The 21,428-nt window shown below is 44.7% G+C and overlaps 1 protein-coding gene across 1 annotated transcript in view; it reads right to left on the bottom strand.

Moving 5' to 3' along the window:
- LOC124779271 (serine/arginine repetitive matrix protein 2) overlaps window positions 1-21,428 on the bottom strand; it is an 874,478-nt gene that overhangs the window by 9,297 nt on the left and 843,753 nt on the right. The window contains exon 12 of the mRNA XM_047253700.1: window positions 2,431-3,024. Within this exon, the coding sequence (XP_047109656.1) occupies window positions 2,431-3,024 (594 nt within the window). The remainder of the gene's footprint in view (window positions 1-2,430; window positions 3,025-21,428) is intronic.

The following is a 21,428-nucleotide window of genomic DNA, read 5'->3' as shown; positions in this document are numbered from 1 at the left end:
TTCTAAGCAAAGAAGGAAAAGCAGAAAGGTGGAAGGATTATATAGAGGGTCTATACAAGGGTGATGTACTTCACGACAATATTATGGAAATGGAAGAGGATGTAGATGAAGATGAAATGGGAGATAAGATACTGCGTGAAGACTTTGACAGAGCACTGAAAGACCTGAGTCGAAACAAGGCCCCGGGAGTAGACAACATTCCATTAGAACTACTGACGGCCTTGGGAGAGACAGTCCTGACAAAACTCTACCATTTGGTGAGCAAGATGTATGAGACAAGCGAAATACCCTCAGACTTCAAGAAGAATATAATAATTCCAATACCAAAGAAAGCAGATGTTGACAGATGTGAAAATGACCGAACTATCAGTTTAGTAAATCACGGCTGCAAAATCCTAACACGAATTCCTTACAGACGAATGGAAAAACTGGTAGAAGCGGACCTCGACGAAGTTCAGTTTGGATTCCGTAGAAGTGTTGGAACACGTGAGGCAATACTGACCTTACGACTTATCTTAGAAAATAGATTAAGGAAAGGCAAACCTACGTTTCTAGCATTTGTAGACTTAGAGAAAGCTTTTGACAATGTTGATTGGAATACTCTCTTTCAAATTCTGAAGGTTGTTCTCCCCAATCCTATTCAATACCTCCCCATTAGTTACGTGATCTACCCACCTTATCTTCAGCATTCTTCTGTAGCACCACATTTCGAAAGCTTCTATTCTCTTCTTGTCCAAACTAGTTATCGTCCGTGTTTCACTTCCATACATGGCTGCACTCCATACAAATACTTTCAGAAACGACTTCCTGACACTTAAATCTATACTCGATGTTAACAAATTTCTCTTCTTGAGAAACGCTTTCCTTGCCATTGCCAGTCTACATTCTGAAGGTGGCAGAGGTCAAATACAGGGAAAGAAAGGCTATTTACAATTCGTACAGAAATCAGATGGCAGTTATAAGAGTCGAGGGGTATGAAAGGGAAGCAGTGGTTGGGAAGGGAGTGAGACAGGGTTGTAGCCTCTCCCCGATGCTATTCAATCTGTATATTGAGCAGCCAGTAAAGGAAACAAACGAAAAATTCGGAGTAGGAATTAAAATCCATGGAGAAGAAATAAAAACTTTGAGGTTCGCCGATGACATTGTAATTCTGTCAGAGACAGCAAAGGACTTGGAAGAGCAGTTGAACGGAATGGATAGTGTCTTGAAAGGAGGATATAAAATGAACATCAAAAAAAGCAAAACGAGGATAATGGAATGTAGTGGAATTAAGGCGGGTGATGCTGAGGGAATTAGATTAGGAAATGAGACACTTAAAGTAGTACATGAGTTTTGCTATTTAGGGAGAAAAATAACTGATGATGGTCGAAGTAGGGAGGATATAATATGTAGACTGGCAATGGCAAGGAAAGCGTTTCTGAAGAAGAGAAATTTGTTTACATCGAGTCTAGATTTAAGTGTCAGGAAGTCATTTCTGAAAGTATTTGTATGGAGTGTAGCCATGTATGGAAGTGAAACATGGACGATAAGTAGTTTGGACAAGAAGAGGGTAGAAGCTTTCGAAATGTGGTGCAACAGAAGAATGCTGAAGATTTGATGGGCAGATCACATAACTAATGAGAAGGAATTGAATAGAATTGGGGAGAAGTGGAGTTTGTGGCACAACTTGACTAGAAGAAGGTATCTGTTGGTAGGACATGTTCTGAGGCATCAAGGTATCACCAATTTAGTATTGGAGGGCAGCGTGGAGGGTAAAAATCGTAGAGCGAGACCAAGAGATGATGAATACACTAAGCAGATTCAGAAGGATGTAGGTTGCAGTAGTTATCAAAGATGAAGAGGTTTGTACAGGATAGAGTAGCATGGAGAGCTGCATCAAACCAGTCTCGGGACTGAAGACCACAACAACACCAATGAGAGTCTTACAAAGTTGTGATAATAGTAATGATATTTTGAAAATAACTTAGTTTCGTGACAAACAGAATCGAGTTGATTAGCTTTTACCGCTCAGAAAATTTCATTTTGCCCCTCAGAAGTAATTACCCCCAGGTTGGGAACTACTGTACTAGAGGAAACTGTGGAGGAGGATAACTGTAGAGGAAGACACTGAGTTTGGAACCGCACGACCGCTACGGTCGCAGGTTCGAATCCTACCTCGGGCATGGAGGTGTGTGGTGTTCTTAGGTTAGTTAGGTTTAAGTAGTTCTAAGTTCTAGGGGACTGAGGACCACAGATGTGAAGTCCCATAGTGCTCAGAGCCATTTGAACCATTTGAAAACACTGACTGGAAAAGATGCAGCAAATAATCGAGGATTTAGGCTGCAAGTGCTACTTTGAGATGAAACTCCTGGCGCACCAGATCAAACCAGTCAGAAGACTGGAGACTCAAAAAAAAAAATTTGAGTAGCGGCGAGAGCGCGCTTCGCACACCTGGAGAACTTGGCGTCTGTGAAGTTGGAGGCTCGGTGCAGGCGGTCGGCTTCCGGCTCCGGGTCTGCGGCCCTGCTGAGGTCGCGCTGGCTGCGAGAGATGCTGGCCAGGATGCCGGGGCTCTTGAGCGGCGGCGGAGACTCGTCGAGCCGGTGCAGCTGCGGGTTGGACTTGTAGAGGCCGCCGTTGAGCGCGGCGCCTAGTGGCGCGGGGGCGGCGGGGGCGGACGCGGGCGCGGAGGAGAGCGCGTGCACGTTGAAGCTCTGGGAGCGCGCCAGGCTGGAGCGGTAGGTGCGCGCCGGCTTGGCGGGGCCCGGCGGCGTCACGTGGTTGATGATGGACACGTTGATGGTGCTGCCGTTGGCGGCGGCGCTCTTCTGCTGCGCGTACAGCGAGCGCTTGATGCGGCCGCCGGCGCCCGACCCGGAGCCCGAGCCGTGGTCGTCGTACAGCTTGCGCGGCAGCGTCTGCGCGCTGCGCGTGTAGTCCGCCGTCGCCGACGGCGGCGGCGTCGTCGACGACGCCGACGTCACCAGCCGGCTCGTCGACTTGCTGAAGCGGCCCAGCGAGCTGCCGTTCACGCCGTTGTGGTACCTGTGCGGGGCACACAGACTTTCCTCACTGGCAGGCGAGCGCAGGCAGCGTTTTAGAGCCAAACTGAATTCAGGTGCTGGCAAATTGAAGCTCTCTGATCGATCACCTTGAAGATTGCAACTATCCAATGTTTACAAATACGTACACTACTGGCCATTAAAATTGCTACACCAAGAAGAAATGCAGATGATAAACGGGTATTCATTGGAAAAATATATTATACTAGAACTGACATATGATTACATTTTCACGCAATTTGGGTGCATAGATCCTGAGAAATCAGTACCCAGAACAACCACCTCTGGCCGTAATAACGGCCTTGGTACGCCTGGGCATTGAGTCAGAGGTCGGATGGCATGTACAGGTACAGCTGCCCATGCAGCTTCAACGCGATACCACAGTTCATCAAGAGTAGTGACTGGCGTATTGTGACGAGACAGTTGCTCGGCCACCATTGACCAGACGTTTTCAGTAGATGAGAGATCTGGGGAACGTGCTGGCCAGGGCAGCAGTCGAACATTTCTGTATCCAGAAAGGTCCGTACAGGACCTGCAACATGCGGTCGTGCATTTTCCTGCTGAAATGTAGGGTTTCGCTGGGATCGAATGAAGGGTAGAGCTACGGGTCGTAACACATCTGAAATGTAACGTCCACTGTTCAAAGTGCCGTCAAGGCGAACAAGAGGCGATCGAGACGTGTAACCAATGGCACCCCATACCATCACGCCGGGTGATACGCCAGTATGACGATGACGAATACACGCTTCCAATGTGCGTTCACCGACATGTCGCCAAACACGGATGCGACCATCATGATGTTGGAAACAGAAACTGGATTCATCCGAAAAAATGACGTTTTGCCATTCGTGCACCCAGGTTCGTCGTTGAGTACACCATCGCAGGCGCTCCTGTCTGTGATGCAGCGTCAAGGGTAACCACAGCCATGGTCTCAGAGCTGATAGTCCATGCTGCTGCAAACGTCGTCGAACTGTTCGTGCAGATGGTTGTTGTCTTGCAAACGTCCCCATCTATTCACTCAGGGATCGAGACGTGGCTGCACGATCCGTTAAAGCCATCCGGATAAGATGCCTGTCATCCCGACTGCTAGTGATACGAGGCTGTTGGGATCCAGCACGGCGTTCCGTATTACCCTTCTGAACCCACCGATTCCATATTCTGCTAACAGTCATTGGATCTCGACCAACGCGAGCAGCAATGTCGCGATACGATAAACCGCATTCGCGATAGGCTACAATCCGACCTTTATCAAAGTCGGAAACGTGATGGTACGCATTTCTCCTGCTTACCCGAGGCATCACAACGTTTCACCAGGCAACGCCGGTCAACTGCTGTTTGTGTATGAGAAATCGGTTGGATACTTTCCTCATGTCAGCACGTTGTAGGTGTCGCCATCGGCGCCAACCTTGTGAGAATTCTCTGAAAAGCTAATCATTTGCATATCACAGCATCTTCTTCCTGTCGGTTAAATTTCGCGTCTGTAGCATGTCATCTTTGTGATGTAACAATTTTAATGGCCAGTAGTGTAGAAACTGAAATATTCTTTGATCGCAACTGTCTTTATTTAATTATTCGTTTCGATCAGTATGACCATCATCGGATTCGTCCGTCTCCTTACAGTTAATAATCGAAGCAATTGAAACATTTAGCCATGATTACCATCGCTAGGAAATATTAAAGCCTGATAATACTGTGATGAGCTCTCATGAGTTTTTGCTAAGTTTAAGGAGGCAGATGAGTCTAATTATGACAGTAATTACCGAAAGCGATATTTACGTTAAATAAAGACGTTTGCGATTTATTTATTTACACGTCAAGTTCCGTAGGATCAAATTGAGGAGCAAATCTCCCACGTCATGGAACGTGTCAGTACATGAAATTATAACATAAAAGCAATAACAGACGGAACTAAAATCTTTATGAACCCAAAAAAAGTCAAGCTCTAAGTTAAATAAACGCAATCAACAATATAACATAAGAATCAGCTTAATTTTTCCAGGAACTCGACAGAATAGAAGGAGTGACCCATGAGTAAACTCTTCAGTTTCGATTTCAAAGCGCGTGGATTATTACTAAGATTTTTGAATTCTTGTGGTAGCTTATCGAAAATGGATGCAGCAGTATACTGCACACCTTTCTGCACAAGAGTTCAGGAAGACAGATCCAAATGCAGGTTGGATTTCTGCCATGTATTAACTGAGTAATAGCTGCTTATTATTGGGGATAATCTGATATTGTTAACAAGAAACGACAGTAAAGAATATATGTACTGAGAGGCCAGTGTCAAAATACCTAGACTAGTGAACGGGGATCGACAGGAGGTTCTCGAGTTTCCACCACTTTTTGCCCGAACAACCCGTTTCTGAGCCAAAAATATCATTTTAGAATGGGATGAGTTACCCCAAAATGTTTTAGTTTCTACTAATTTTTAAATTGGAGCACGATATCTACATGGGAAAATACTTTTTTTTATTCACAGTTGTCTTGACCTCATTGGCTGGATTCACGAAAGTTTACCGGTTTCATATCCTACCAGTCCATTGACGGTACGGACAAGGAGAGAAACGAGGATTTTGACCCACGAACACTATCGTAAGAAGAGTATCGCACACGTAAATCAATATTTATCTTTGATAAAAAGATTAGAATAGATTCTTCCCGGTAATGAAACTTATCACAGCAGATCGCACTGCTAAGACATTATTTCCGAGAACAGTTTTCCAATAACGTTATTCTTAAACCAACAGTTTTTTCGAGTCTCAGTCCAGCACACAGTTTTATTCTGCCAAGACTTTTCGTATCTGACAGCTCACTGGGCAAAGCTATAGTTACAAGTGAGTAATGGGACTAGCAGTGAGGAAATACAAGTCAAACAATCGGGCGTCAACTGTTTCCATTCGCTTCGGTTGAGCGGTGCGTTGTGCTGTGGTGCGTCACTAGGATGAGGTTTCTCTAATGATATCATCGAAACAACGGAAAATACGAAAATATCTTTTAAAACAAAAATGTTAAGTTTGGAGAGCTCTTTTCCCATGATCCCATTTGATATTCCGGACTACGTTTTCTCCACTTTCGAACAGCTTCCAGGAAATGTAACGTTCAGCGTTCTGTTCATTCTTGACGATTTGCCTAAAACGGATTTTACTCGAAACACTCCGGACGCACCGTTACTGAGAAAGGGAGCCTATACTTCAGGCCTGAAGAACCCTGTATACACTATATGATCAAAAGTATCCGGACACTTAGCTGAAAATGACTTACAATCCATGGCCCCCTCCATTGGTAATGCTGGAGTTCAGTATGATGTTGGCCCACCCTTAGCCTAGATGACAGCTTCGATTCTCGCAGGCATACGTTCAATCAGGTGCTGGAAGGTTTCTTGGGGAATGGCAGCCCATTCTTCACGGACTGCTGCACTGAGGAGAGATACCGATGTCAGTCGGTGAGGCCTGCCACGACGCCGGTGTTCCAAAACATCCCAAAGGTATCCTATAGGATTCAGGTCAGGATCTGTGCAGGCCAGTCAATTACAGGGATGTTATTGTCGTGTAACCACTCCGCCACAGACCGTGCATTATGAACAGGTGTTCGATCGTGTTGAAAGATGCAATCGCCGTCACCGAAATGCTCTTCAACATTGGGAAGCAAGAAGGTGCTTAAAACATGAATGTAGGCCTGTGCTGTGATAGTGTCACGCAAAACAACAAGGGGTACAAGTCCCCTCCATGAAAAACACGACCACACCATAACACCACCGCCTCCCAATTTTGCTGTTGGCTTTATACACGCTGGCAGATGACATTCACCGGACATTCGCCATACCCACACCCTGCCATCGTATCGCGCACATTGTGTACGATGATTCGTCACTCCACAAAACGTTTTTCCACTATTCAATCGTCCAATGTTAACGCTTCTTGCACCAAACGAGTTGTCGTTTGGGATTTACCGGCGTCGGAGTATTTGCAGTTTGGAATTCCTGTGTGATGATCTGGATAGTTGTCTGCCGATTAGACATTACGACCCTCTTCAACTGTCAGCAGTCTCTGTCAGTCAACAGACGAGGTCGGCCAGTGCACTTTTGTGGTGTACGTGTCCCTTCACGTTTCCATTCCACTATCACATCGGAAACAGTGGACCTAGCGTTGTTTAGGAGTGTGGAAATCTCGCGTACAGACGTATGACACAAGTGACACCACCTGACCACGTTCGTAGTCTGATTTCCGCGGGGCGCTCCATTCTGCTCTCTTACGATGTTTAATGACTACTGATGTCGCTGATATGGAGTACCTGGCAGTAGGTGGCAGCACAATGCACCTAATATGAAAAACGTATGTTTTTGGGGGTGTCTTGATACTTTTAATTACATACTGTATATTGAGTCGTGATGTCCCTGAGTTGTACTACTTCTGGTCTCCAATCCAGAGCCCTAAAGCTCGAACAGAATACAGTAAAGGAAATGGTGGCAGGCCTTACACTTACGCAGAGCAGACTGTTGGCACATTATTTACTTACATTGGACGAGTAACTGTGTAGAGGCAGACGATGGCCTTTTTAGGAGTCCTTTTCTGCATGTAAGGAAAGTCCGACCCGCGGACAAGGACTGCTGCTGACGTTTCTCCCAAAAGACAGCAACGTGTTTACGAGCGCACTGGGCCGCCACGCCCGTCCTTCACAAATTACTGCCAGTGATACGCGAGGAAAACGTATTAATGTTGCAGGCGACCTTGTGACTAATTATTAACAAGGCGACTGCCAGTTTCCTTGCGTAAGGTTTAGATTGTACAGTGGACACACGAGAACTTCTCAGGTGAGAGACTGTGGCAGCTCGTGTGTGCAACACTTAGTGTGCGGACAACCACTATCAGGTCTCAGCGCTCAACTTCAGATTTGCAGGCGTGGGGTTCGATCCTCGATCAGTCCTGCTCTCGTCTCTGGCAGTTTTTGTTAGTAGGTCCCCCTGTAACTGCCTAGATAAGTCGGTTCATGGGTCAGAGGAAGGCACTTCAAAGGACAATGTCTAGTAAAGCATTACGGTGTTTGAACCATCTTTCTGGTTGACTACAGTTTTACTTATCCTTAAAACAATTGCACGCCACAGAATTCGTTGCTGTTGGTTTTCATAACCTGACACGTCTTTGTACTATCTCACAGAAGACACTGTATTTTCGTTTTTGGATGTGGGAGTGTGTGATGGCGTCCCATCGATAACAGTATCAAGCCTATGTGGCCAGTGATTCAAGTTTTATCGTCGTCACTTATCAGTCTCCTTCGCATCTGTCGAAATTTTGAATCGCCATTGTAATTTTGAACCCACTTGCCAAGAACAATATTGAAGCAACTCAAGTGTAGTTAATTATGATATGTCATGCTTGTAACAGAGGAAACAGCTATGCCGTCGTATTAATAAAATAATAATGAAAATAATAATAATATTATTGGGAGGATCTGCAGTAGTGTTGTACGTCGTTGCAAGCACCCACTACATCTACGTCTATACTCTGGAAACCGTGAGGTGCATGGTAAGGGGTACGTCTCATTGTACCAGTTACTAGGATTTCTTCCTATTCCATTCACGTATGGAGCGCGGTAAGAATGATTGTTTGAATGCCTCTGTGTGTGCAGTAATTATTATAATCTCATCCTCACGATCCCATTGTGAGCTATACGTACAAGATAACCGTGTTGTAAAGGATGACGGCATGTATGCTGACCGAGCGACTGTTATAGGCAAGGTTGTCTAATGCCGCAGTCTCAACTGCTCATGAAAGATGGGTGGGGTCGTCTCATGCGTAGTAAGATTATGTCAGTTAATGTGCTTCGACACAGGTCATTAACTGGAACGAAAAGGCGATTGAAGTGCGTGACTATGTACACCTGTATTTCTGTGAATGCAGGACTCCATGCTTTATGATACCACGTATTAACTTCTAAATCAAAGCCACTTAACATTGTTATAAGAAACAGCTGAAGGAAAAGTTATAATTTTTAATGACACACAACTGAATTTTATACATTCTCCATATGTATGAACGAAAGAACGACTTCTGAATCAGTCATTCTGTCTGCCCATAACATCTTTTAGACTCTTCTCCAACATCATTCCTCAAAGATATACAGCCTCTCTTGTTGTGTGTGTGCTACTACCCTGGGCTCTGAGCTGTATGGTGCAACGTTCCATACAATACCTCATACGTACTGTCTCTAGTTGCTCAATTTAAAAGTGTTCCATATTAGTAGTTTCTTCTTCTTAATTAACGCTACTTCAGTTTCGTCAGTTCTGCTTTAATCTCCTGGTAGGACCTACCATTCTCGATCATTATGCTGCTCAGATACGTAAAGCGGGTGGCTTACTTCAGATCCTCTGCGTCTGCATCTACGTTAGCAGCTGTTTACAATTTCATCCGTACCGAGCTTTCAGTGTTGTTCTTATTTATTTTCATATTAGCGGACAAACCCGGCAATGCCCGGGTACTCATTTTGCCAATTTTTTTATCACAGCCGTTTCCACTTCGCAGCTGAAAGCTGTCAAAAGCGCTGCCAAGCGTCTGGGACTTCCTGAAGTTGATCGAGTGTAGGAGTGCCTTAGTAGTAAAGAATAAATATATTAAAACTTCATGCATGACGGGACATTTCTTTCACGCATATCAGTGTTTAGGACATCATGTACCTTGAACAGCAGCATGTGTGGATACTGTCTGCGAAATATGTTGAGAATAAAGTTAGGAGCAAAGAAGAAATAAATTTAAACGTCATGCATGATGCGGCTGTTTTCCACGATTCTTCGTGTTCATGACGTCATATCTTCTGAACTATGATAGGTAGATGGTTGTTACCCCCACAGCGATTGTTGTCTGACAGTAAGGGACGTGTGTACCAAGTTTGGTTGAGATCGGTCCAGTGGTACAGGGGGAGGCGTGGAACAGACACACAAACACACACACAAACACACACACACACACACACACACACATTTTTATATAATGTGTGGGTTAACCATTCTGGAAAAGATCTACATCTACATCTACATCCATACTCAGCAAGCCACCTGACGGTGTGTGGCGGAGGGTACCTTGAGTACCTCTATCGGTTCTCCCTTCTGTTCCAGTCTCGTATTGTTCGTGGAAAGAAAGATTGTCGGTGTGCCTCTGTGTGGGCTCTAATCTATCTGATTTTATCCTCATGGTCTCTTCGTGAGATATACGTAGGAGGGAGCAACATACTGCTTGACTCCTCGGTGAAGGTATGTCCTCGAAACTTCAAACAAAAGCCCGTACCGAGCTACTGAGCGTCTCTCCTGCAGAGTCTTCCATTGGAGTTTATCTATCATCTCCGTAATGCTTTCGCGATTACTAAATGATCCTGTAACGAAGCGCGCTGCTCTCCGTTGGATCTTCTCTATCTTTTCTATCAACCGTATATGGTACGGATCCCACACTGGTGAGCAGTATTCAAGCAGTGGGCGAACAAGTGTACTGTAACCGACTTCCTTTGTTTTCGGACTGCATTTCCTTAGGATTCTTCCAATGAATCTCAGTCTGGCATCTGCTTTACCGATGATTAATTTTATATGGTCATTCCATTTTAAATCACTCCTAATGCCTACTACCAGATAATTTATGGAATTAACTGCTTCCAGTTGCTGACCTGCTATATTGTAGCTAAATGATAAGGGATCTTTCTTTCTATGTATTCGCAGCACATTACACTTGTCTACATTGAGATTCAATTGCCATTCTCTGCACCATGCATCAATTCGTTGTAGATCCTCCTGCATTTCAGTACAATTTTCCATTGTTACAACCTCTCGATATACTACATCATCCGCAAAAAGCCTCAGTGAACTTCCGATGTTATCCACAAGGTCATTTATACATATTGTGAATAGCAACGGCCCTACGACACTTCCCTGCGGCACACCTTAAATCAGATTATGTTCATGCCTTCCATACCAGCTCTAAGGCTGTGTTCACACTCGGAATGCATTCATACATTGCCTACAAATCTAAGCGTCTTTATGTGCTCCTCAAGTGTAGTTATTCTATTATCGGCAATAGCATTACCAATTACTTGAAATTTTATGTGGTACAATAACATGCAAATCGAGAAACATTCTATAAGTACTATTCTTTCTGATGGTGTGACAATTTTATTTACGTACTCCATGCAACATTTATTAAAATTACAGACTTAAGTACACTGACACTATGTTCCCCAGTAGTTTGTTCCATTAGAAATACCAATTTTAAAGAAGTGTATTGCTTTAGCTTCTTTCAAAGAACTGCTGTAAAGTGCGTACGAAAGTCTTGCAATTTTCCGGTTCCTTTAAGAATATTAGGTATGAAATATTGTATCACGAGCTAAACAGATTGGTGGGAACATCAATCATATATTATCATCTGAAAGCGCCACACGTAAACAGGGTAATTTCATACACCGAGCGTGTCTGTTGACATTATTGCTTCAGTGCGAACGTGTAGAGAAATCGCGTGGGACGAAATCGCTCTTTCAACGGCCGGATGTAAACGACAAGCAATTTGTGTTTACCCACGCGCCTTATTTACATCGTGGACGAGTTGTCGAGTGAGCCCAAGTAAATCTGTGCCAACAATGGTGCATACATTATGCAGAGGTGTGGGTTTGGGCAGTCACTGCTGCGTAGCGAGACGAATTTCTACCGACCAAATGGCGTCTTTGGACGGGCGCATTACCTGCAACATCCTTGCAAATGGCCCTTTTACTTCGCTTTAAGTACGGCGTTAATAGCTAGGCAGGGAACTCGGAAAAAATTACGTTTACAAACTGACCTACGCGGCGTCTCAAAACATTATGGCAAACAGTGTTGTCTCACAGCGTAACAGAAAGGTCACTGACGTAATGTGCGTTATGCATCATACAGGAGCGCAGTTCGACGAATGAGTGGTAAGACGTTGAACTCGGATTCCGGAGGACTTCAGGGAATTCCTTAAGGCACCAAACACACGGTAATCAGGAAATACTGTACAATGGATGATCAGAAAGGACAAAAGATTGTCCTGTATTGCATTGGCGGCGCCGGCCGTGGTGGCCGACCGGTTCTAGGCGCTACAGTCTGGAACCACACGACCGCTACGGTCGCAGGTTCGAATCCTGCCTCGGGCATGGGTGTGTGTGATGTCCTTAGGTTAGTTAGGTTTAAGTAGTTCTAAGTTCTAGGGGACTGATGACCTCAGAAGTTAAGTCCCATAGTGCTCAGAGCCATTTGAACCATTTTGCATTGGTAGCTGCGGCCTTGCAGAATCATGAAGCAAAGACACACCTTGTGAGCGTACAGTTGTTCCGACGTCACTTCTAACGTTTCGTGTTACGCCCCTATGCTGGTGAGTGCAGCTGGACATTATCACCGCGTTCTTAGCTTTGTTGTTAACTACGCGCCGGCAATCTGGGTGTGAGTGAGTCAGAGCGTATGTCACGAGAATGGACGGTAGCAGGTCTGAAGCGCCGTTCTTTAGTAGTAGTGCAAAGTAAGATTTGTATGGTTTTATTAGCATAAAATGTGTAACATATTTTAGCAAAGTGCTTTCTAATAACATTAGAATAGAAAGTGACTGACTTTAGGAGCAATATAAAAGTACTCATGTGGTACTGCCTTACCCACAATAGCATGGTTGATTGATTTGGGAGGGGGGCGGGGGGGACCGAAAAGCCAAGTTATCGGTCCCATCGGGTTAGTGAATGATGGGGAAGAAAGTCGGCCGTGTCCTTACGAAGGAATCATCCCGGTGTTTGCCTGGACCGATTTAGGAAAATCACGGGAAACCTAATTCACGATGGTAGGACGCGGGTTTGAACCGTCGTCCTCCCGAATGCGAGTCCAGTGTGCTAACCACTGCGCCACCTCGCTCGGTCACAACAGCTTGAACTGAAATATTTTCTTTGTATGGTGTGACAAAAGAAACAAAAAAAACTGTAAATATACGGTGGTCAGAAGGTGAAACTATCAATAAAACGTACGCTATCTTTGTAACCTAGACAGTTTGTTCCTAGTGAAAATACACTACTGGCCATTAAAATTGCTACACCAAGAAGATCACGTGTTGCAGACGCGAAATTTAACCGACAGGAAGAAGATGTTGTGATAGGCAAATGATTAGCTTTTCAGAGCATTCACACAAGGTTGGCGCCGGTGGCGACACCTACAACGTGCTGACATGAGGAAGGTTTCCAACCGATTTCTCATACACAAACAGCAGTTGACCGGCGTTGCCTGGTGAAACGTTGTTGTGATGCCTCGTGTAAGCAGGAGAAATGCGTACCATCACGTTTCGGACTTTGATAAAGGTCGGATTATAGCCCCTCGCGATTGCGGTTTATCGTATCGCGACATTGCTGCTCGCGTTGGTCGAGATCCAATGACTGTTTGCAGAATATGGAATCGGTGGGTTCAGGAGGGTAATACGGTACGCCGTACTGGATCCCAACAGCCTCGTATCACCAGCAGTCGAGATGACAGGTCTTTTATCCACATGGCTGTAACGGTTCGTGCAGCCACATCTCGATCCCTGAGTCAACACATGGGGACGTTTGCAAGTCAACAACCATCTGCACGAACAGTTCGACGACGTTTGCAGCAGCATGGACTATCAGCTCGGAGACCATGCATGGCTGCGGTTACCCTTGACGCTGCATCACAGACAGGAGCGCCTGCGATGGTGTACTCAACGACGAACCTGGGTGCACGAATGGCAAAACGTCATTTTTTCGGATGAATCCAGTTTCTGTTTCCAACATCATGATGGGTGCATCCGTGTTTGGCGACATCTCGGTGAACGCACATTGGAAGCGTGTATTCGTCATCGCCATACTGGCGTATCACCCGGCGTGATGGTATGGGGTGCCATTGGTTACACTTCTCGGTCACCTCTTGTTCGCACTGACGGCACTTTGAACAGTGGACGTTACATTTCAGATGTGTTACGACCCGTAGCTCTACCCTTCATTCGATCCCTGCTAAGCCCTACATTTCAGCAGGAAAATGCACGACCGCATGTTGCAGGTCCTGTACGGGCCTTTCTGGATACAGAAATGTTCGACTGCTGCCCTGGCCAGCACGTTCTCCAGATCTCTCACCTACTGAAAACGTCTGGTCAATGGTGGCCGAGCAACTGTCTCGTCACAATACTCCAGTCACTACTCTTGATGAACTGTGGTATCGTGTTGTCGTGTTGAAGCTGCATGGACAGCTGTACCTGTACACGCCATCCAAGCTCCGTTTGACTCAATGTCCAGGCGTATCAAGGCCGTTATTACGGCCAGAGGTGGTTGTTCTGGGTACTGATTACTCAGGATCTACGCACCCAAATTGCGTGAAAATGTAATGACATATCACTTCTAGAATAATATATTTGTCCAAGGAATATCCGTTTATCATCTGCATTTCTTCTTGGTGTAGCAGTTTTAATGGCCAGTAGTGTATTTTTCGAAACATCACTCTGGGAGCCTTACCAGGTAGAACTAAGAGAAAAGGTAAAGAAAATCCAACGAAGAGCAGTGCGTTGCGACACGGGGGTCGTTTAGTCTGCGCGTGAGCCTTACGGAGATGCTCAACAATGTCCAGTGGCAGACACTACAAGAGAGGCGTTGTACATGACGGAATAGTTTACTATTGAAATTCCGAGAGTATGTTCCGGGAAGAAAGAAGAGCATGTTACTTCCTCCTAAATCCGTCTGACGAAGGGTCTACAGCGAGAAAATTCAAGAAATTAGAGCTAACCTGAGGTTTACCGACAACCATTATTTCCACGCACCGCTCCGCGAATGGAAGAGGGAAGGGAGGAACTGACTGTGGTAATCCAAGTACCCTTCGCCACACATCGTCAGGTGACTTGCAAATTATTGATGTAGGTGTTTGTAAAATTGTTTCTACGTAATTTTGTGGTGTTACCTTCGGGAGACATGTTGAATGTTGTTACCCGATGTCTGTAACCTTTGCCATCTCCGAACAAAATTTCTGAAGTCAGATCGCGTTGCTCACATTCAGTGGCTGGGTGTATATTTCAGGGCTTAAACTCGGTCCATAATCTCGCATAAACACTTAAGTATTGTTCGAAATTAAGCTTACAGCATTTGATTCTAAAGTAGCACTAGTACAGGGTGATTCAAAAAGAATACCACAACTTTAGGAATTTAAAACTCTGCAACGACAAAAGGCAGGGCTAAGCACTATCTGTCGGCGAATTAAGGGAGCTATAAAGTTTCATTTAGTTGTACATTTGTTCGCTTGAGGCGCTGTTGACTAGGCGTCAGCGTCAGTTGATGCTAAGATGGCGACCGCTCAACAGAAAGCTTTTTGTGTTATTGAGTACGGCAGAAGTGAATCGACGACAGTTGTTCAGCGTGCATTTCGAACGAAGTATGGTGTTAAACCTCCTGATAGGTGGTGTATTAAACGTTGGTATAAACAGTTTACGGAGAAAGGGTGTTTGTGCAAAGGGAAAAGTTCTGGACGGCCGAGAACGAGTGATGAAAATGTAGCACGCATCCAGCAAGCATTTGTTCGCAGCCCAGGAAAATCGACTCGCAGAGCTAGCAGAGAGGATGGAGCGCCACCACATTGGCAGTTATCTGTCCGTAACTACCTGAACGTCAACTACCCGAGGCGATGGATCGGCCGCCAGGCAGCCCGTGACAGAGCACTTCATCACTGGCCTCCAAGAAGCCCTGATCTTACCCCCTGCGATTTTTTCTTATGGGGGTATGTTAAGGATATGGTGTTCCGGCCACCTCTCCCAGCCACCATTGATGATTTGAAACGAGAAATAACAGCAGCTATCCAAACTGTTACGCCTGATATGCTACAGAGAGTGTGGAACGAGTTGGAGTATCGGGTTGATATTGCTCGAGTGTCTGGAGGGGGGCATATTGAACATCTCTGAACTTGTTTTTGAGTGAAAAAAAAAAAGTTTTTAAATACTCTTTGTAATGATGTATAACAGAAGGTTATATTATGTTTCTTTCATTAAATACACATTTTTAAAGTTGTGGTATTCTTTTTGAATCACCCTGTATTGTGATCGGATGAATGCCAAGATTTGTACGTGCTGCCAAACAGCCCGTTTCGAAAGCGTTCGTATTTTACGAGTCACAGACGGAGACAGGCGGCATTCCTTGGCGGCGGCGGCGGCGGCGCAAACACGGCTCAATGTGAGCCAGAGGCGCGAGCGCGTGGGCGTCCGGTTTTCGGACCGGTGCTGGAGAATTCGCGGGCGCAGAACCGGTTGCGGATGTGTGTCCCGTCCGTGTCTGAGTCTCTGTGGTGTCTCCCGGAGACGGCGGGGCGCGTAGGCTCCTCCAGTTCTCCCACGGGACGTTCCATATCCCTGCAGGCGAGCCCGTGACCCGCTGCCCGCTGTCGGAAAGCGGGGCAGGGGCCTAAGCTGACTGAGACACTGCCGCTTCGGGTTCCCGGCTGGTCTAGGCGAGGCCACTAATCGCTCGTTGCTGCAAAAGGCCTCGTAGGCTACGACCGGTTGGCCAGCAGAGCTCCTGCGCTTCCGTTCAGCTCTGGTGATATCTGGGACGGCGAGGCGATTAGGTGTCCAGTGTTGGGCGACGTGGTAGCAGCTGACGAATTGCGAGCTTTCGAATCGCGGACCGGCTTCCGCTCGGTAAGACACTTCCACCAGTACATCTGATTCAAGACGTGACACCAGAAAGCGTAGCAAACAACAAAATACAGGGTGATTCAAAAAGAATACCACAACTTTAAAAATGTGTATTTAATGAAAGAAACATAATATAACCTTCTGTTATACATCATTACAAAGAGTATTTAAAAACGTTTTTTTTTCATTCAAAAACAAGTTCAGAGATGTTCAATATGGCCCCCTCCAGACACTCGAGCAATATCAACCCGATACTCCAACTCGTTCCACACTCTCTGTAGCATATCAGGCGTAACAGTTTGGATAGCTGCTGTTATTTCTCGTTTCAAATCATCAATGGTGGCTGGGAGAGGTGGCCGAAACACCATATCCTTAACATACCCCCATAAGAAAAAATCGCAGGGGGTAAGATCAGGGCTTCTTGGAGGCCAGTGATGAAGTGCTCTGTCACGGGCTGCCTGGCGGCCGATCCATCGCCTCGGGTAGTTGACGTTCAGGTAGTTACGGACAGATAAGTGCCAATGTGGTGGCGCTCCATCCTGCTGAAATATGAATTGTTGTGCTTCTTGTTCGAGCTGAGGGAACAGCCAATTCTCTAACATCTCCAGATACTGTAGTCCAGTTACAGTAGCACCTTCGAAGAAAAAGGGACCAAAAACTTAATTGGCTGAAATGGCACAGAAAGCGTTCACCTTAGGCGAATCACGTTCATACTGAGTTGTTTCCCGCGGATTCTCAGTGCCCCATATACAGACATTGTGACGGTTGACTTTCCCGTTGGTGTGGAAAGTTGCTTCATCACTAAACACAATCTTTGAAACGAAAGAGTCATCTGTTTCCATTTGAGCAAGGATAAAATCACAGAAATCGATTCTTTTAATCTTATCAGCTGCAGACAGTGCTTGAACCAATTTCAGATGATAAGGTTACATAACTAACCTTTTTCGTAGGACTCTCCATACAGTTGATTGGAGAATTTTCAGCTCTCTGCTAGCTCTGCGAGTCGATTTTCCTGGGCTGCGAACAAATGCTTGCTGGATGCGTGCTACATTTTCGTCACTCGTTCTCGGCCGTCCAGAACTTTTCCCTTTGCACAAACACCCTTTCTCTGTAAACTGTTTATACCAACGTTTAATACACCACCTATCAGGAGGTTTAACACCATACTTCGTTCGAAATGCACGCTGAACAACTGTCGTCGATTCACTTCTGCCGTACTCAATAACACAAAAAGCTTTCTGTTGAGCGGTCGCCATCTTAGCATCAACTGTAGCTGACGCCTAGTCAACAGCGCCTCAAGCGAACAAATGTACAATTACATGAAACTTTATAGCTCCCTTAATTCGCCGACAGATAGTGCTTAGCTCTGCCTTTTGTCGTTGCAGAGTTTTAAATTCCTAAAGTTGTGGTATTCTTTTTGAATCACCCTGTATTACTTGGGCTTATAGAGCATAGTAGGAAGAATAAATCACAACATTTGTAGGTCATTTCTGGGTATACAGTGTGAGACATTAAGTATACAGGGCTGCTACCCATGGATGGGCATCTAGTCTGGGCAAAGATTAGATTACATTAGATTAGATTAGATTAATACTTGTTCTATAGATCATGAATACGACACTTCGTAATGATGTGGAACGTGTCAGGCTAATAAAAGATGTCTGTACAAGATATTACATTACACAAAATATTGCATGAGACTAATGATTAAGTTGTTTTTTCTCCCTTAATTTATATATAAAAATTCAGCCAATGAGTAGAAGGAGTTGTCATCTAGAAATTCTTTTAATTTATTTTTAAGTGTTAGTTGGCTATCTGTCAGGCTTTTGATGCTGTTTGGTAGGTGACCAAAAACTTTTGTGGCAGCATAATTTACCCCTTTCTGTGCCAAAGTCAGATTTAACCCTGCATAGTGAAGATCATCCTTTCTCCTGGTGTTATAGCTATGCACACTGCTATTACTTTTGAACTGGGTTGGATTATTAACAACAAATTTCATAAGTGAATATATATACTGTGAGGTTACCGTGAGGATCCCTAGATCCTTAAATAAATGTCTGCAGGATGACCGTGGGTGGGCTCCAGCAATTATTCTGATTACACGCTTTTGAGCAATGAATACTTTTCTACTCAACGATGAATTACCCCAGAATATGATGCCATACGAAAGCAGTGAATGAAAGTAGGCATAGTAAGCTAATTTACTGAGATTCTTATCACCAAAATTTGCAATAACCCTAATAGCATACGTAGCTGAACTCGGACGTTTCAGCAGACCATCAATGTGTTGCTTCCAGTTTAACCTCTCATCAATGGACACACCTAAAAATTTTGAAAATTCTACCTTAGCTACAGACTTCTGTTCAAAGTCTATATTTATTACTGGAGTTGTGCCATTTACAGTACGGAACTGTATATACTGTGTTTTATCACAATTTAAAGAGAGTCCGTTTGCTGAGAACCACTTAATAATTTTGTGAAAAACATCATTTACAATTACATCACTTAGTTCTTGGTTTTTGGATGTTATTACTATACTTATATCATCAGCAAAAAGAACTAACTTTGCATCTTCATCAATGTGGAATGGTAAGTCATTAATGTATATCAAGAACAGTAAAGGGCCTAAGACCGAACCCTGTGGGACCCCATACTTGATAGCCCCGCCCCCCCCCCCCCCCCCCCAGTTTGAGGAATCAGCTGTTGTTTTAATATTACATGAACCACTTATTTTAACTTTCTGATTCTTCCAGAAAGATGACAGACACAGCTACGTGATTCTATACAGCTTCAGCCCTATGCCTGGAACAATTGCAGTGCCTGACTTGTGGTGGGGAGCCAGGCTCTCAGCAACACACGACCAGTGTTTTTAGTGGGTCTAAATGTTTGTGCAGCTTTTTTTAGGCAGCACATCGTTATACGTAACAGCATCACGCAGGAAAAGTCCGAGTTTCCTATTATTATTATTATTTGTCTGCAGGATCATGATATATGGGGTAATGACAATGTTTCCGTATGATGGTGTTGCTGTAGCGTATATGCAACGTAGCGCGACTCCGATATGGGTATATAAGCACCGACATGTACGCAAGGGATTAGTTTGGTATTCGTGTCTTTCCGACGCGTGTGCGGTAAATACAGAAACGTGAACTTATTAGCAAATGCGTTCAAGCATGACCAAGGCGCTGTTAGTTTTTAGTTTGTTGCCGAGGGGCGAACACTGGTAGACATCCCCGGAAAATGAAGAATGTGTATGGAGTGGCATGTCTGTTAAAAGCCACCAGCTGCGAAAAGGGGTAGAGCAAATGCTGTAGTGTGGAAGTTACACCAAGTCAAGTGCGAGACACTCGAGCAGCTGCCTTATAGTCCTGATCCCTCCCCACACAATTATCACACCTCTGGTCCCTTAAAATAGCATATTCGAGGCATGCTGCCACGGGATGGTAGGTCCGCAACGGTTAAGTAATGGCGAAATTGGATAATTTTTAAATTCGCCCGTCTCTGGTACACTGATACAAAATTTTTTCTCTGTTGGTATGTATGACTAATTTCGAATGATAACAAGGTGTGTGGTTTGAGAATTGGAGTGTCAGCCCGAAACCAGTAACCACTACAGTAAAAATTTTATATCAATGCGACTGAGACGGACGAAATAAAAAATTATCCAATTTCCCCTTAAAAAAATGCCTTGAAGGGTCGACGATTCCTGTCGGACGAAGATGTACAACGGAAGTTGCGGACTTGTTCACTTAGTAGGAAACGTTATTTTACCAAACGGGTGTGATCAGCCTGATACGTCAGTGGAATTGTGTCAATGCTCTCTGTGATTTTGTCTGATTGGTATAGCGATTCTGAACTGTGCGGCCGTAGAACGGAAACTTTTTGATCGCTCCTTTTATACAGCTCGAACAACAAGGGGCCCAGTACACTTGCCTGGGGCACACGTGAAGTTACTTCTACGTGTGTGGATGATTCTTCGCCTAAGATAACGTACTGCGTCCTTCTTCCGAAATCCTCAGCCCACTTACAAATGTCACTCGGTACCTCATTCGATCTAACTTTTGATTGTAAGTATATGTGTGGTGCTGAGTCAATTGCTTGTCCGACGTCAAAAAATACTGCACCTACATTGACTGCTTTGGTCCATGGCTCACAAAGGGACCCTCCATACTGTAAATCATGGATTTTGATGCGCTTCAAATATGTTGTAGAGGCACTTACCCTGAGTACCTGCCTATCCGCTTTTTTAGCGAGGGGCCTTGGTTTTTGAGAAAATCGATTTTCAAGTTCATTGCGCGATTTGTATACCCGTAACATGAGATTTATTCAGACCAAGTCAGCGTAGCGCAGCGGTAAATGTTCACGGCTACCTCGCTGGAGATACTGTGTTCGAATCCTGCTCGTGTACCTCTTTCTTTTTTCAAAATCGACCGAATTTTTCAATTTTATTTCAAAGAATATCAAGAAACAGTGTAAGGTATGCGAAATTATAAAGATATATTCAGTTATTAATTTCTTCTGTCATACAATACTACAAAATCTTATTTTTCATCGTCCACATTGCTTGATGTGTCAGAACAATATTGTGGGTGATACTTATCATAGAAACAACCGAAGCACAAATTTTCGAAGCACCACGCGCATTTTATGAGAGCAACCCTCTTGCAAGCGCACGGTTTCTTCATGAGCGATACCGGGATACACAATTTTTTTGCATTCAAAAAGATTTCTCTTTCATCCACTA

This window comes from Schistocerca piceifrons, chromosome 1 (genome assembly GCF_021461385.2).
Source record: "Schistocerca piceifrons isolate TAMUIC-IGC-003096 chromosome 1, iqSchPice1.1, whole genome shotgun sequence".
NCBI lineage: Eukaryota > Metazoa > Arthropoda > Insecta > Orthoptera > Acrididae > Schistocerca > Schistocerca piceifrons.
This window is presented reverse-complemented; position numbering and strand designations above follow the sequence as displayed.